We start from the raw sequence: 18,052 nt of genomic DNA on the forward strand, positions 1-18,052 counted from the left end.
CCCTAAAAATATTCAGCTATATTCATAGATTGATGCCTCCTTCAGCCATCATCAGAGATTCTTCCTCCCTCCCCCAACAGGTGGGAAAACAGAGACCCATAGCGAGGCATTGTGCACAGAATGGGGTGGTGAGAAAGGGAGGGAGAGAGAAAGAGGAGGGAAGGAGGGAAGGAGGGAAGGAGAGAAAGGGAGGGAGAGAGGGAAGAGAGGGAGAGGGAGAGGGAGAGGGAGAGGGAGAGGGAGAGGGAGAGAGAGAGAGAGAGAGAGAGAGAGAGAGAGAGAGAGAGAGAGAGAGAGAGAGAGAGCGAGCTGGGAGCACACAGTTGTAAATGGTATCCTTCCATCAAATCCCTCCCCTCAGAGCTGAGACCACCCTACAACAGACAAAGCAGTAGAGTGGGGAAGACATATAAGATGAAGGACACCAAGAAAACTTAGTTCTCTAAACCAACTGGCTAAATTTTAAGTGAACGCACAGAGAACAAAGCAGCATACACAGGCCTACACTGGTCTGCACTGGGTCCTCTGCATATATACTATAGCTTTCAGTTTCATACTTTTATGGCACTCTTGTGTGTGTAACCATGATGGTCACTGATTGTTGTGCTTTTTCTTGGGCTCTTTAGTTTATTTTTATTGTTGTTTACCTCTCTGTAATTGGTATGATAGTTTTTGTATTATTTTATTATATTTTAGCTTGTTAAAGATATTTAAAAATTGAAAAAATATTTATTCAATACTTTTTATTTTTGAAATTAAAATAAAATTATTTCCTTTTCTGCATTCCTTTCCTCCCTCCAGACCCTTCCATGCCCTCTCTCTTGCTCTCTCTTAAACTTATGGACTCTTTTTCTCAATTGTTATTGTAAGTATTACATGTACATATATATGTATATAATTCACAAAAATGTAAATACAACTTGTTCAGTCTATTTAGTGTTCCTTATAGGTATATGATTTCAGGGCTGGTAACTCTATTGGAAACAAATGTGGGGGTCTATTGGAGGAGTACTATCTCTTCCAACATCAGCAGTCCTCCCTTGTCTCTAGTGATTTGTATAGGGGTGGGGCCTCATGGGACTTCAACCTTTCATGATAGCCTGTCTATTGGCATTGGCTTGTCTGGATCATAACACTACAGCCTTGAGGTGAACTACATCTATGCTCAAAACAAATATAATAACAGAAAGAAAGTAGGGACCAAGATTGTAATACATTTAGCTGCTGCCAAGTAGTCATATATAAAAATCATTTTTCATAACCTCGTGGGCTTTTGTTTTAGAAGGGCTATCACAAACAAACCTATCACACTTGTGGTTCCATGTCAACAGGCAGACACTCCACTAGGCAGACTAAATGCAGGACACTATGCTGCGTTTGACCCTACAGCCCTTATTGGGTGATGAGCTTGCAGGTAGCACTGATGCACCACTTGGGGTGGTGGAATACAGCCTGAGATGGGGACCCCAGCCCTAGAGAGTAATGGCACAGGTGGAGGTTGAAACCAGGGTTCCCTAACTCCATGACATCCATATTCCACTATAAATCAGGAGGAGAAGTCAAGAATGGAGGGGACATGTGGGCCTGTGATGAGACCAGGGCAGTGGAGAGGGGGAAATTCAGGTAAGTTTAGCAGGAATTGTCTAGGAGCTCTAAGGGTCTGGAGACTTTGTAAGAGGAAGGCTTTCTCCACACCAATCACAACAGTTCTTGATGAGAAAGGCAGTCCTTGCTTGTCCATATTGTTTATTCCCTGTTCATGGTGAAAATAAGAACATACCACTTCTTCAGGGTGGACTAGAGACTAAATACCTCCTACAGGAAAATTGAATTCAAGAGCTAAGTATATTTTATATACTAGCAACAAGTAAACAGACATCAAAAATAAAATGTAGCACTATAATAGCCTAGTAAGATAAGAGATACTGAAAAATAAAAGAATAATTATGGGGAAACTGTATATTGTAAACTATAAAGAGAATTCAAAGATACCTGAAAACTGGGGAAACATGCTTTGTTCACAGATTAAAAGACACGTATGTCTGCTCATTCTAGATTTCCGTTAATGGGAATTCAGTCCTTATAAGTATCCCAACAAGCTTTGGTATAGACAAACTAAATCTGAAATTTAAACAAATCAGAAAGACAGTTTTGAAAACATGAGCATAAGGTTGGAAGACGCAGTTTTGTTCAGAGTTCAGAGTTAAGTGTAATAGTCAAAATCATGTGGTTTCATTCACATCAAGATAGACAGGCAGATCAATGAAGCACAATCATTAAAACAGAACCACAGATAACGTGATCAATTGACTTTCAACATAGACACTAATGCAGTTATAGATTCAAAGGATATTTCTAATAAACTACTCAAAGTGGAACCTATGCCTAACTTTATAATTGAACACTATTAACACCTCCAAAAGACACATAGTTTTTGAACCCTTAGGTTGAATGAAGAGTTCTTAGATATGATAGCATCAACAAAATAATATGTAGTACTTCCTTAAAATTAAGGAACCTTAGTTTTTAAAAGTATTTTTTGTGAGAAGGAAAACCCAAGGCATGAATTGTAAATAAAATTTATAATACATATACCTGATATTTTGTTCTCATTGTATTTTCAATAAAATAATATATATATATATATATATATATATATAAGTGAAAATGGTTAGAAGATATTTCACTATAAACCATATGTGGAGAGCAAATGATTCTACGGGGAAAATGTTGAACATGACTATTGTTTTAGCGAAATGAAAACTAAAACCATTATGACATGGGACACTTTACATAAAAGGACGTTGATATCAACCACATTTCAGTTAGTGTATACAGCAACTATATCTTGTTGGGAATGTTAAATAATATAAACTATTTATGTGAACACTTTGTAAACTCTGTCTGTCTGTCTATCTATCTATCTATCTATCTATCTATCTATCTATCTATCTATCTATGTCTATGTCTACCTGATACAGGGACTCATTGTGTAGCTCCTACTGGCCTGGAATTTATACAAACTACTTATGTGAACAGTTTGTAAGTTCTGTCTCTCCATCTCTATCTCTGTCTCTCTGCCCCCCCCTCTCTCTCTGGCTCTCATACAAGGACTCACTGTGGAGCTCCTACTGGCCTGGAATTTACTCCATAGAGTAGCCTGGCTCAGACTCACTGTGTTCCTCCTGCCTTTACCTCTCCTACTGAGGGCTAGGATTAACCATAAGAGGCTTTGCAAGTTCCGCAATATTATATCTGCACCTCCCAAATAACTGAAGTATTCCAATCCTACGTGGTCAGTCAAAAGAAATGAAAGAATTGATAAATGGATATGTGACCATGGGTGTTCTTAAAAACTTTATTTACAGTAATTAAACCTTCACAACATTGCAAATACTCATAAGATTATGAATGGTTAAACAAATGATATTATGCCTAAACAATGACATATTAAGTAGAAGCAAAAGAAACTATATGCTAAAATATACATAATATATTTTATAGCAATGAAGAAGAATCTAAAGGTATTTTCAGTGACTGGCAAGAACAACACAGAAATGGATCTAGTATCCCACAACATTAATTAAGAAACAGAGAAATGCTTGCCTGAGGGTGGTATTAGTGGCTGGAGCTGACAGAGAGGGGGTGTATACAAAAGTTACCAGTCCAGGGAACAACACGAAGAGGAGGCAGAAGGATTGTAAAAGCCAGAAGACCAGAAAACCTGTTCTGAGTTTGTGCCTTCTAGCTATGAGAGGGAAACCAAACAATGAAATCTCAAAAATGGACCTACAGAAAATAAAGACCTGAAAATTCCAACTACAGGTGACACCCCAGAGTAGCTAGACAAAATATCACAGGGCTACTCCCTTAGGTGAAAAGCTATAATTAATATTACCGAGAGAGGGAGAATAGTCATCATCAGGGATGAGGCTCAGGAGTGGTTATCTCACACTGAGTGGTCGGCCATAGAAATAAATTCATGCAGGGACACTGAATAGAATCAGCAGATTGCATGTGTGTGTCGAGCATTTAGGTTATATGTAAAAAACTGTGGTAAAGACAATGGGGCTCTGGTTTCAGAGGGTGACTAGGGAAGCAGGAGGAAGGAGGAGAAATGAAAAAATTACACTTTATTGTTGCAAAAAGTATCCAGGGAAAATTTGCCTGTGTGACAGTCGTGTTCTGTGCTTTAACTGTACAGATGGCATCAGGGGTAGATGCATGCTTCAGAACTTACTGAACTTTGCGTTCAATTATTCCAATTCTATCCAATTATACCTCAGGAAAAGTGTAACTCCAAATTAGAGATGGAAATGAGATCAAAGTTCACAGAGTCACACTTTCTCATCTCCTGGATTGGGTCATAGCCAAACCTGTTTGGAAAGCATAGTTCTGAGCTGGAAGTGGCCCGAGGACGCAATCTGTACAGCTTGGTGAGACTTAACGAAGAACTACATTGTGCACAATCCATGGGAACTGTCAACTGAGAATAAAGCAGAGTCAGGAGTCACCCTTATTTAGTCTACCTCATTAAACATTAACAGGACCAGCAATAGTTAGTGTACTGTAATGAAACCTTACGGTGACTAAGGCAGCTCAAGGTTTTGGAGATCATTTCGGATGTCTCATCACATACCTAAACATTATACTGACAGGATTATCATTTTAGCAATATTTATTGAGAAATTAAGAGTGTAATCAACCATTGAAGATATTCAACACAGTAGTCTGTAATACATGTTTAATTTTCCAAATTGTCTAAATAGGTTTGTTTACAGAAAACGCTCCCTCATCCCACAATTCAATGCACAGCAAGATGTTGACACTGAATGATAATTGTCTTGAGCAAGACTTACAGTGAAAATAAGCTACAAAAAATGATCATTATCCTGTGCTAAAACATTATGAATTTATATTTGCATCCATATAATGGATATAATGCATATTCAAAATAGTGATTTCTGAGGAGGGGACTTGCAGAAAGCTTAAATTTCTTTGTATGTGTTCCTATAATTTCCCACTTTCTGCCAATAATAAAAATTTTATTCAGTCAGAAAAGATAGTTGTCTTTTTTATTTAATCTTTAATTTTATTTTAGAATTTCATATATAAATAGTCTATTTTTGCCCACTCCTCACTTATCACCTGACTCCTCCTGTGCCCCCCTCACTCCCTCTCGTATTCATGACTTCTTTGTTACACATGCACATACACACACACACACACACACACACACACACACATGTATAAGTACAACCCACTGAGTCTATGTACTGATGCTAGCATGCATATGCATTTAGGGCATTAAGGGTACATTTGAATCATGTCTGAGCACGTAGTTAATTAGAGAGATGGTTTGTAAGAATCATCCTGTGTGACATTTTCATTAGAGTCAGGGGAAATAAGGAAAACACTTGGAGCTTTAGAAAGCAGTCAGGGGGTTGGGGGAGGAAACACGTTGCAGCCTCTTCTCTCAGCTCCATCCTGAAGGCTCTCACTGAGTTCTTAAACATTCACTGAAAACTTGTGGAAAGAGTTGCCTGAACCCTGAGTCATAAGGGAGCATTGAGTAACACTGACGGAAAGAAACACTCTCTCAGCTACGTGGGAGTCATGGGCAGTTGCAGCAGTTATTCTGTAGCTCTTACCCTTGGCTTTGTGAATGGTCACTGGCATTCCCGGGTAAGTCTTTCAGTGGTGGGGACAGTTTAGAGATGTTAACAGGGTGGAGCAGCACTTTAGGATCTGGGTTGGGAGTAAGGCTGGAGATACTGAGAATCACCTCAGACACTCCAAACCAAGTATGGCCTTCTCGTCCACTCCAAACTGCCATACACAGTATTGGGACAGTCAGGAAGGATAGTCAGCAACTACTAAGTCTACTCTTTTTATTTTTACATTGAAATCACCTTGGCAAATCTGATAACATGGGATTTTAATTCCAGAATTCAGTAGAGAATGATGTGTTAATCAATCACACATCTACTTTCTTGTTTTTTATTGTTATTGTTGTTGTTGGCGGTGGTGGTGGTGGTGGTGGTGGTGGTGTTTGAGACAGAGTTCTGTGTCACTTAGGATGACCTTGAATGTGTGACTCATTCATCCTGCACCTCCCAAATGCTAGGATGGCAGGTAGGCACAATCAGGCCTAGCTTCATAGGGTGCTTAGGGCTGAGCCTAGGGCCCTGTGCTTGTTATGCAAACACTCTGCCAACTGAACCACATCCTCAGCCCCATAAGGACGTTATGGAGAAGAGAACCTGCCACAGAACAAGATGCTGCTGGTTTTCTGGTGCCAGATGAAGAAAAGGAATGGGCGGTCAGCACAGAACCTTGGCTCTATTCTGCAGCTTCGGGTATTCCTGATCACTGCAGTGGTCGCAGCGGCTTCGGTGCCTTCCTCGTTAACCTCCACAAAGCACTTGTGGGCAACCTTGGACACAGGCACATTCTTCTTACTTGTCATCCCAGAGAAGTCAGCCTTTGTTTCCTCAAAGGCATCTGTCATTCCCAAACTCTGAAGAACAGTTTCCAGGTCATAACTCTCCTCCAGCTTTAATCTGGGGAAAAAGACTTGCACTTTACTTTCTGTCAGGGTTTCTGGGCTTGTCCAAGCTCTAAGCTTCTCATATGTAAGTGCTTTCTCCACCTGTAATGACAAAGGGTCAGAGTTTAGAATTAGAAGGTCAGTAGGCTAGTGCCACCTGCATTCTCTTATTCCTTTACCTATGAGGAGTACTCTCATCTAGTGACAGCTGCTGGATTTGCTTCTGTTCCTAGACTTTTCTAAATTCCTTCTCAGTTAGCCATGACAGTTCTCATTCTTGATGTATGACAACAGTTTTCTGATTACATAGAAAAGAACAAAGAAATAAAGTGGTCACCACCACCACCAACAACAAGATTAAATTGATGGTGATCAATCCTATGCACTAGCATGTTGTCACTGGCTTGTATCAATTTTAAGCACTTGCACAAAGTCAACTATGGTAGCATTTTCCCCAATTGAGAGCTGCCTTAGCAGAATGCTGTTGGTCATATACCTTCTATTTTGTAAGTCTCTCCCTCTCCACACTTGGCTCCTTTTCTGTCATGAGGATGATCAAAAGCAACACTCCACCCCACCCACACACATGCCTATACTTTATATGCTTGTATTCAAAGTGTCATCCAAGGCTCAACTGCACTTGCTTCAACTGAAATCTTGTTAGAAATGCAAAACCCCAAGACATTATTTGCTAGTTTAGAACCTGCATTTCTTAAAAAATTACCACAGGGCTCATATTCACATTAATATGTAGCAAACATCACCATGATTCAATGCTATCCTTCTTCCAGGGTCTTTGTTCAAGAATTATTGGGCCCTACCCTCCTAAATTAAAAAAAAAATGCTGTTAGACTTTTGGAGTCCCTCATCCATATCAAAACTTGTGGAAACACTTGGAAGAAATGCATATGCATGTTTCCTAGGAGGCACACTGTGTGCACATGTGCTTGGAATACACGTTAGCTGGAAACTCTGCAAATGTTAGCTGGGAGATGGCCGTAGAGCAACAAGCTCAGTGGGCTTCCACAGACACTCAGTGGGCAGGACTCACCACAGTGAGATCAGAGCTCTCATCAGGAAGGAGAACGACCATGCTCAGCTCGTCCTCAGCATAGGGCAGAGCCAGAACCTGCGCATTCACCTCATCCACGTGTGCCATCTTAAATTTAGCATGCTTGAACATCATCTGCACTGTCTTCTTCTCCTCCTGAGGAAAATATAGTTAAAGTTAGTTTGTTTCCCAAAGCAAAACGTAAGTTACAAAAACTAAGCTCCTGGAACTCAGAAAAGAATAAAATGATCATTATTTATATGCACTTAGTCTCTTAAATATAAAATCTTTATTAGCGAATTGCACTACCAAGTAGAGTAGACTATTGTTCCATGGATGAACTATTACTAGGTTAAGAATAAGAACAGTTTAATAACGAAACAGACCTTTAAAATTTGACATTGTTTTTGAAGAAATTGTGATTTTTTTTCCCTCAGAAAACTCATAGGGAAGCCCTTCTGTGGATTTTATAGTGAGGCATTATTTCTCCATATTAAGAAGGGTGTAAACTGACATTCAGCCATTGGACTGAAAGACCTCTTTTGGGAAGACAGACAAAACGAAGAGAAATGCACCTGTATTCTTAAGCACTGCCAAGTTGTAGAGTTGGTTTTATATCTTTGCTTTTCTCGGAAAGGAACCATGACATGAGGTATATAGTCAGGCAGTTTTAAAGCTGTACCAAATACGTTTACTATCATATTTCTGTGCAGCTTGCTATGTATAAATTGACAGAAGTCAAATTCCTTTACATATTTGCAGGGAATGCAGAACATTATATTTAAAATTAACCTAACAACTACTAGAATTTTTTTCTTTCATCAAAGATTCTATAACCTTGAACTCTATGGCAGATCCACATATCTACAATTGGCATGGCAAAAGATATGTAATCAACCACAAGTATAGCATGACATCAGCATGATGACATAGCTCAGGCAGGATCTCACTCAGCAGAGATCATTCAACTGGAGATGGAAGATGAAATTGACCAAAAATGATAAAAAGAAAAACAATCAGTAAACACATTGTTTTAGTTTAGAGACAATAAGAATCAAAATTCTGTAACAGAGCTGTTACTTTTCTTACCCATCTTCTTTTTCAGCTTACTACTTTAAGAAAATAACAATACATTGAAAATACTGTCCTACCTGATTAGTTTTAAAGGGCATGCCCCTCGTGTACTTCCTGTCAAACTGAGCCTTCCACTTCCCTTTGAAATACATGGCATTCACAAGAACCAGCTTAGTCAGTGGGCAAACTGTTCCAGGACTCAGAACTTCGGAAATTTTACCTGGAGAGAACATAAAAATATTAAAAAAAAAAAAAAAGGATGAGGGGGAGGTAGAGTCAAAGAGAAGTGGGGGGGAGAGATATAAGAGGAATCTATACTGATTTGGCGAAGGAGAGACAATAAGCATTCTCTCATATTCATTTGTCTTGGCATCATTTGTGGTTAAACAATCTCATTTTCCTCTTCCTCTCTTCATAAGAGAGATTTTTTTTTCTCTCATAGCATAGACTGGCCTCAACTTTGCCAAACTTGCTATCCAGCAGAATGTGCCTTCAAACACACAATTTCTCTCCTTCAGTATCACAAGTGCTGATGCAGGATTATGTGTCAAGATGCCCTGTTTAAACAGTTCAAGTGGGGCTGCTTTGGCTTATCCTTCAGCTTGTGTATACAGTAGTTCAGGATGAGAAAATTTCCCCAAACTTCTGCAAAGTACACAAAGGTAGCAGTTGACCACACTAGGAAAACCACACAATGTCTCCGATTCTAACAATGCCTGCTTGGCCATAGCACTACACGATCTCAATTATACTACTATGGACTTTTCACATGAGAGTTATTGAAATAAGATTCTATTGTGCATTTGTGTATGGTAAGGTATTTAGCTACTGACACTTTCTTCAATTTCAACAGCCAAAATTACCTGTAGCCATGTTTGGAAGGCAAAACCAATCCTGGTTAAGAATCACTGCTTAGTAATAATCTCCAAATCACATTTAGATAAGCAGAGGCTTCCCAAAGATCAGAAATATAGACCTGTAATGGGGAAGAAAGAAAGCCTACGAAAAGGAATAAACTAGAGAAAGAAATTATGGATACAACATAGAGGGGGCCAAGTTCAGTCTCCCAAAGAAATGGGACAAGGAGGTCTACAAGAAACCATTGAGCTTATTATGCTGGAAAAGCATGTGGTCAGTCTACATGGAGGAAGGAGGTGAACAGCTAAAGAGAACAACTGATGGTACATGAAGGGCAAGAGAACCCTTCAATGACCTACTTCTAATTCATCAGTGGGAGAGCAAGAACCCAACAGGCAGATGACGTATGAAACATGAGAGGCTCTCCCTTTCCTGTGCTCAGACTTTGACTAACTTTTAGAATGGTGAATGACATTTGCAGCTAATTGGCACATGATGAGTGTACCATAAATTAAATGTATTAACTACTAGGTTTTGTCACTTGACGAAGTAAATGACTTAGTTCCTCCACATTTTAGAAGTCTCTGTTTCTTGTTCATTATTTAGGGTGCCCTCTTTTGCTCTATATTCAACTCAAGAACAGGCAAACCTATTTCAGAAGGCTAGGAATAAATCAGATCTGTGAACACTACAATCCAAATATTAACAAGATGTCTAGTAGAGCAAATTTGTAAGAGATTCATGTTCTAAAATAACTATGACCACCACAGTCAGGTAATAGGAAGATGAGACTGCAAGTCAAAATGACGAGCTGCTCATATTTCCACAGAGAGGCAGTGGACCAACTCCAACTCATATGCCATGTAAACCTTGTCCTGACCCTTCAATTTCAGAGCATAGCAGAATTTTCCCTGACAGAATATTAGCAAAACCCCAAAGAAAGCATTTTCCAAGGACTTTCTAATATAGTTCAGAGGGAAACAGTCTGAGATTCAATATTAGATTCCTTAGGAAATTACTGTCTATGATCTTATAATCCTGAGAAAAAAAGGTTTGTTTGTTTCCTGAAAGCCCAGCAAACATGCTGTCACAGCACTGAGAACTGGGTTATAGGAAAAACAGCATGGAGCATGAGGTTCAGCATACCATAATAGGCCTCCTTCCCACCTAATCCAAGGTCTATATAAATGAAAACTTCCTACCTTCAGTTTTTTCCAACACCCAGTCATTGATGCGTTTCCTGCACCCTTCAGTGTCTTTAACAAAGGACATCTCTTCTATCCCAGCCTGGTAGAACTTCTGGCAGGATTCCTTGAAGGTCTATAAACACAATCACAAGTTGTACACTATTCAGCAAGGATTTCGCAACTGTGGAAACAAGTATTTTCTATTAACATTTTCCCTATGATAAATGTCTGTAGAGGTGATTCTTTATTTCAAGATGTATTTAAAAATGGGTAAGCCTCCTACACTGCCCTACGGTGAGAGAGATGCAGGATGCCAGGTGAAAATATGCACCTGACTGGGTCGCTCATTGCTTGTTAAGATAGCTGTCCTGTGTACAAAGACAATTACAAGGATTAGGACTGTGGGCTGCCGTCCAGACACCGCCCGTATACGAAGGGACCCAGTCAAACAGCTCCCTGCACCCAAATCCCATGGGAGGGAGAGCTAGACCTTCAGAGGGGTAGATACACCTGGGAAGCCAGAGGAGACTACTCTCTGCCCACATTTCTAACTCTAGAAGAAAACACCTAGTACCATCTGGGCCCCCTGTGCATAGGGTCCATCCCAAGCAAAGGCAGGGCAGGCCCTTCTGGTTGCTGCCCTCACAGAGGGCTGAAACTCGGATCTGAGAAGCGACTCAAGGCCTGAGATCAGAGGTAAGACCATCTTTTCGGCTCCAAGTGACCTGCCTGGTGGACTCAGGACTCACAAAGGCAAAACTCCTCTGGGACCCGGCACTTCCAGTTTCTAGCTGGGGGCCCGAACCTCGCTGATCCCAGCCCACAGCTCCTTGCTCCCAAACCCTGTGGGAAAGAGAGTTCACTACCCAGACAGGTGGGCAATCCCGAGACTGTAGGGCAGGGAAGACCACTAGTACCGCCCACATCCCTGGCCCAACAGGAAACTTATAGGGCCTCTGGGAACAGGAAGATAGGGGCACTCACCACTGTGGTCCAGACACCACCCGGATCTGAAGGGACCAAGTCAAACAGCTCCCTGCACTCAAATCCCATGGGAGGGAGAGCTAGACCTTCAGAGGGGCAGACACGCCTGGGAAGCCAGAGGAGACTACACTCTGCCCACATTTCTGACTCCAGAGGAAAATGCCTAGCTCCATCTGGGCCCTGTGCACAGGGTCCCGAGTGAAGGCGGGGCAGGCCCTTCTGGTTGCTGTCCTCACAGAGAGCTGAAACCCGGCTCTGAGAAGCTACTCCAGGCCCTAGACCACAGGCAAGACCACCTTTTCTACTCCAAGTGACCTTCCTGGTAGACTCAGTACACACACCCACAGGAACACCTGAAGACCAGTAGATAGGAAGGACTACACACCTGAAAGCAGACCACTATGTTCCCATGACTGGTTGAAAGAGAACAGGAAAACAGGTCTACAGCACTTCTGACACCCAGGCCTATAGGACGGTCTAACCACTGTCAGAAATAGCAGAACAAGGTAACACCAGAGACAACATGATAACAAAGGGCAAGTGCAGGAACCCAAGCAACAGAAACCAAGACAACATGGCATCATTGGAGCCCAATTCTCCCACCAAACACTGAATATCCAAACACACCAGAAAAGCAAGATCTAGATTTAAAATCACATTTGATCGTGATGATGGAGGACTTCAAGAAAGACATAAAGAACTCCCTTAGAGAAATGCAGGAAAACACAAATAAACAAGCAGAAGCCTATAGAGAGGAAACGCAAAAATCCCTGAAAGAATTACAGGAAAACACAATCACACAGGTGAAGGAATTAAAAGTGGAAATAGAAGCAAAAGAAAGCACAAAGGGAGACAACCCTGGATATAGAACACCAAAGGAAGAGAAAAGGAGACATAGATACAAGCATCAGCAACAGAATGCAAGAAATAGAAGAGAGAATCTCAGGAGCAGAAGATTCCATAGAAATCATTGACACAACTGTCAAAGATAATGTAAAACAGAAAAAGATACTGGCCCAAAACATGCAGGAAATCCAGGACACAATGAGAAGATCAAACCGAAGGATAATAAGTATAGAAGAGAGTGAAGACTCCCAGCTCAAAGGACCAGTAAATATCTTCAACAAAATCATAGAAGAAACCTTCCCTAACCTAAAGAAAGAGATGCCCAAGAACATACAAGAAGCCTACAGAACTCCACATAGATTGGACCAGAAAAGAAACTACTCCCATCACATAATAGTCAAAACACCAAATGCACAAAACAAAGAAAATTAAAAGCAGTAAGGGAAAAAAGTCAAGTAACATATAAAGGCAGACCTATCAGAATTACACCAGACTTCTCACCAGAGACTATGAAAGGCAGAAGATCCTGGACAGATGTCATACAGACCCTAAGAGAACACAAATGCCAGCCCAGGTTACTGTATCCAGCAAAGCTCTCAATTAACGTAGATGGAGAAACCAAGATATTCCATGACAAAACAAAATTTACACAATATCTTTCTACATGTCCAGGACTACAAAGGATAATAAATGGTAAAGCCCAACACAAGGAGGTAAGCTACACCCTAGACAAAGCAAGAAACTAATCGTTTTGCAACAAATCAAAGAGAAGACAAGCACAAACATAATCTTACATCCAAACACGAAAATAACAGGAAGCAACAATCACTATTCCTTAATATCTCTCAACACCAATAGACTCAATTCCCCAATAAAAAGACACAGATTAACAGAGTGGATAGGTAAAGAGGACACAGAATTTAGCTGCCTATAGGAAACACACCTCAGAGACAAAGACAGACACTACCTCAGAGTGAAAGACTGGAAAACAACTTTCCAAGCAAATGGTCTGAAGAAGAAAACTGGAATAGCCATTCTAATATCGAATAAAATCGATTTTCAACCAAAAGTCATTAAAAAAGATAAAGAAAGACACTTCATATTCATCAAAGGAAAAATCCACCAAGATGAACTCTCAATCCTAAATATCTATGCTCCAAATACAAGGGCACCTACATACATAAAAGTAACCTTACTAAAGCTCAAAGCGTACATTGTACCTCACAAAATAATAGGAGATTTCAACACTCCACTCTCATCAATGGACAGTTCATGGAAACAGAAATAAAACAGAGACATAGACTAAGAGAAGTCGTAAACCAAATGGACTTAACATATTTGTAGAACAGTCTATCCTAAAACAAAAGGATAAACATTCTTCTCACCACCTCATGGTACTTTCTCCAAAATTGATCATATAATTGGTCATAAAACAGGCCTCAAAAGATACAGAAAGATAAAAATAATCCCATGCGTCCTATGAGACCACCACGGGCTAAAGCTGGTCTTCAATAACAGTAAGGAAAGAATGCTCACACACATGGAAGTTGAATAATGCTCTACTCAATGATAACCTGGTCAAGGAAGAAATAAAGGATGAAATTAAAGACTTCTTAGAATGTAATGAAAATGAAGGTACAACATACCCAAACTTATGGGACACAATGAAAGCTGTGCTAAGAGGAAAACTCACAGCTCTGAGTGCCTGCAGAAAGAAACAGGAAAGAGCATATGTCAGCAGCTTGACAGCACACCTAAAAGCTCTAGAACAAAAAGAAGTAAATACACCCAGGAGGAGTAGAAGGCAGGAAATAATCAAACTCAGAGCTAAAATCAACCAAGAAACAAAAAGGACTATACAAAGAATCAAAAGAACCAACAGCTGGTTCTTTGAGAAAATCAACAAGATAGATAAACCCTTAGCCAGACTAACGAGAGGACACAGAGAGTGTGTCCAAATTAATAAAATCAGAAATGAAAAGGGAGACTAACAACATAGCCAGAGGAAATTCAAAAAAATCATCAGATCCTACTACAAAAGCCTATATTCAACAAAACTCGAAAATCTCGAGGAAATGGACAATGTCCTAGACATATAAAAGGTACCCAAGTTAAATCAGGAACAAATAAACCATTTAAACAACCCCATAAATCCTAAAGAAATAGAAGCAGTCACTAAAAGTCTCCCAACCAAAAAGAGCCCAGGTCCGGATGGGTTCAATGCAAAATTCTATCAGACCTTCATAGAAGACCTCATAACAATACTATCCAAACTATTCCACAAAATTGAAACAGATGGAGCACTACCGAATTCCTTCTATGAAGCCACAATTACTCATATACCTAAACCACACAAAGACCCAACAAAGAAAGAGAACTTCAGACCAATTTCCCTTATGAATATCAATGTAAAGATACTCAATAAAATTCTTGCAAACCAAATCCAAGAGCACATCACAACAATCATCCACCATGATCAAGTAGGCTTCATTCCAGGAATGCAGTGATGGTTTAATATCGGAAAACCATCAACATAATCCACTATATAAACAAACTGAAAGAACAAAACCACATGATCATTTCATTAGATGCTGAGAAAGCATTTGACAAAATTCAACACCCCTTCATGATAAAAGTCCTGGAAAGAACAGGAATTCAAGGCCCATACCTAACATAGTAAAAGTCATATACAGCAAACCAGTAGCTAATATTAAATTAAATGGAGAGAAACTTGAAGCAATCCCACTAAAATCAGGGACTAGACAAGGCTGCCCACTCTCTCCCTACTTATTCAATATATTTCTCGAAGTCCTAGCCAGAGCAATCAGTTAACAAAAGGAGATCAAAGGGATACAGACTGGAAAAGAAGAAGTCCAAACATCACTATTTGGAGACGATATTATTGTACACTTAAGTGATTGCAAAAGTTCAACCAGAGAACTACTAAACCTGATAAACACCTTCAAGAAAGTAGTTGGGTATAAAATTAACTAAAAAAAAAAATCAGTAGCCTTCCTCTACAAAAAAGAGAAATAAGCTGAGAAAGAAATTAGGGAAACAACACCCTTCATAATAGTCCCAAATGATATAAAATACCTGGGTGTGACTTTATCCAAGCAAGTGAAAGATCTGTTTGATAAGTACTTCAAGCCTCTGAAGAAAGAAATTGAAGAAGATCTCAGAAGATGGAAAGATCTCCCATGCTCATGGATTGGCAAGATTAATATAGTAAAAATGGCCATTCTACCAAAAGCGATCTACAGATTCAATGCAGTCCACATCAAAATTCCAACCCAATTCTTCATAGAGTTAGACAGAACAATTTGCGAATTCATCTGGAATAACAAAAAACCCAGGATACCTAAAACTATCCTCAACAATAAAAGGACTTCAGGGGGAATCACTATCCCTGAACTCAAGCAGTATTACAGAGCAATAGTGATAAAAACTGCATGGTATTGTATAGAGACAGACAGATAGACCAGTGGAATAGAATTGAAGACCCAGAAATGAACCCACACACCTATGGTCACTTGATTTTTGACAAAGGAGCCAAAACCATCCAATGGAAAAAAGATAGCATTTTCAGCAAATGGTGCTGGTTCAACTGGAGTTCAGCATGTAGAAGAATGCAGATAGATCCATTCTTATTACCCTGTACAAAGCTTAAGTCCAAGTCGATCAAGGACCTCCACATCAAACCAGATACACTCAAACTAATAGAAGAAAAAGTGGGGAAGAACCTCAAACACATGGGCACTGGAGAAAATTTCCTGAAAAAAACACCAATGGCTTATGCTCTAAAATCAAGAATCAACAAATGGGATCTCATAAAACTGCAAAGCATCTGTAAGGTAAAGCACACTGTTGTTAGGATAAAATGGCAACTAACAGATTGGGAAAAGATCTTTACCAATCCTACAGCAGATAGAGGCCTTATATCCAAAATATACAAAGAACTCAAGAAGTTAGACTGCAGGGAGACAAATAACCCTATCAAAAAATGGGGTTCAGAGCTAAACAAGGAATTCACAGCTGAGGAATGCCAAATGGCTGAGAAACACCTAAAGAAATGTTCAACATCTTTAGTCATCAGGGAAATGCAAATCAAAACAACCCTGAGATTTCACCTCACACCAGTGAGAATGGCTAAGATCAAAAACTCAGGTGACAGCAAATGCTGGCGAGGATGCAGAGAAAGAGGAACACTCCTCCATTGTTGGTGGGATTAAAGACTGGTACAACCATTCTGGAAATCAGTCTGGAGGTTCCTCAGAAAATTGGACATTGAACTACCTGAGGACACAGCTATACTTCTCTTAGGCATATACCCAAAAGATGCGTCAACATATAAAAAAGACACGTGCTCCACTATGTTCATAGCAGCCTTATTTATAATAGCCAGAAGCTGGAAAGAACCCAGATGCCCTTCAACAGAGGAATGGATACAGAAATTGTGGTACATCTACACAATGGAGTACTACTCAGCTACCAAAAACAATAACTTTACGAAATTCATAGTCAAATGGATGGAACTGGAAAATATCATCTTGAGTGAGGTAACCCAACCACAGAAAAACACACATGGTATGCACTTATTGATAAGTGAATATTAGCCCAAATGCTCGAATTACCCTAGATGCACAGAACACATGAAACTCAAGAAGGATGACCAAAATGTGAATGCTTCACTCCTTCTTTAAAAGGGGAGCAAGAATACCCTTGGCAGGGAATAGAGAGGCAAAGATTAAAACAGACACAGAAGGAACACCCATTCAGAGCCTGCCCCACATGTGGCCCTTACATATACAGCCACCCAATTAGACAAGATGGATGAAACAAAGAAGTGCAGGCCGACAGGATCCGAATGTAGATCCCTCCTGAGAGACACAGCCAGAATACAGCAAATACATAGGCGAATGCCAGCAACAAACCACTGAACTGAGAATGGGACCCCCGTTGAAGGAATCATAGAAAGGACTGGAAGAGCTTGAAGGGGCTCAAGACCCCATATGAACAACAATGCCAACCAACCAGAGCTTCCAGGGACTAAGCCACTACCCAAAGACTATACATGGACTGACCCTGGACTCCAACTGCATATGTAGCAATGAATAGCCTAGTAAGAGCACCAGTGGAAGGGGAAGCCCTTGGTCCTGCCAAGACTGAACCCCCAATGAACATGATTGTTGGGGGAGAGTGGTAATGGGGGGAGGATGGGGAGGGGAACACCCACATAGAAGGGGAGGGGGAGCAGTTGGGCCATGTTGGTCTGGAAACCAGGAGAGAGATTTACAATCAAAATGTAAATAAGAAATACCCAAGTTAATAAAGATGGAGACAAAAAATAAATAAATAAATAAATAAATATAAATAAAGAAAAGTTTGACTAAAAAGAAAAAAGAAAAGAAAAGAAAAAATAAACCTAAGTCATTTTTTAGAGCTGAGTAAAATTCTATTGTGAAAAATAAAAAAGGCAAGTAACCAGAGTCATACTTCAAA

General features: G+C 40.0%; 1 protein-coding gene across 1 annotated transcript in view; it reads right to left on the reverse strand.

Annotated features, from left to right (window-relative positions):
• Window positions 1-4,663: 4,663 nt before the first annotated feature.
• LOC116911150 (serpin B8) overlaps window positions 4,664-18,052 on the reverse strand; it is a 25,556-nt gene continuing 12,167 nt past the window's right edge. Inside the window, exons 4-7 of the mRNA XM_032915005.1 lie at window positions 10,736-10,853; window positions 8,753-8,895; window positions 7,602-7,757; window positions 4,664-6,652 (exon numbers count right to left, since the gene is read on the reverse strand). Of these exons, the coding sequence (XP_032770896.1) occupies window positions 6,248-6,652; window positions 7,602-7,757; window positions 8,753-8,895; window positions 10,736-10,853 (822 nt within the window). The 3' untranslated portion in view covers window positions 4,664-6,247. The remainder of the gene's footprint in view (window positions 6,653-7,601; window positions 7,758-8,752; window positions 8,896-10,735; window positions 10,854-18,052) is intronic.

This window comes from Rattus rattus, chromosome 10, assembly GCF_011064425.1.
Source record: "Rattus rattus isolate New Zealand chromosome 10, Rrattus_CSIRO_v1, whole genome shotgun sequence".
Taxonomy (NCBI): domain Eukaryota; kingdom Metazoa; phylum Chordata; class Mammalia; order Rodentia; family Muridae; genus Rattus; species Rattus rattus.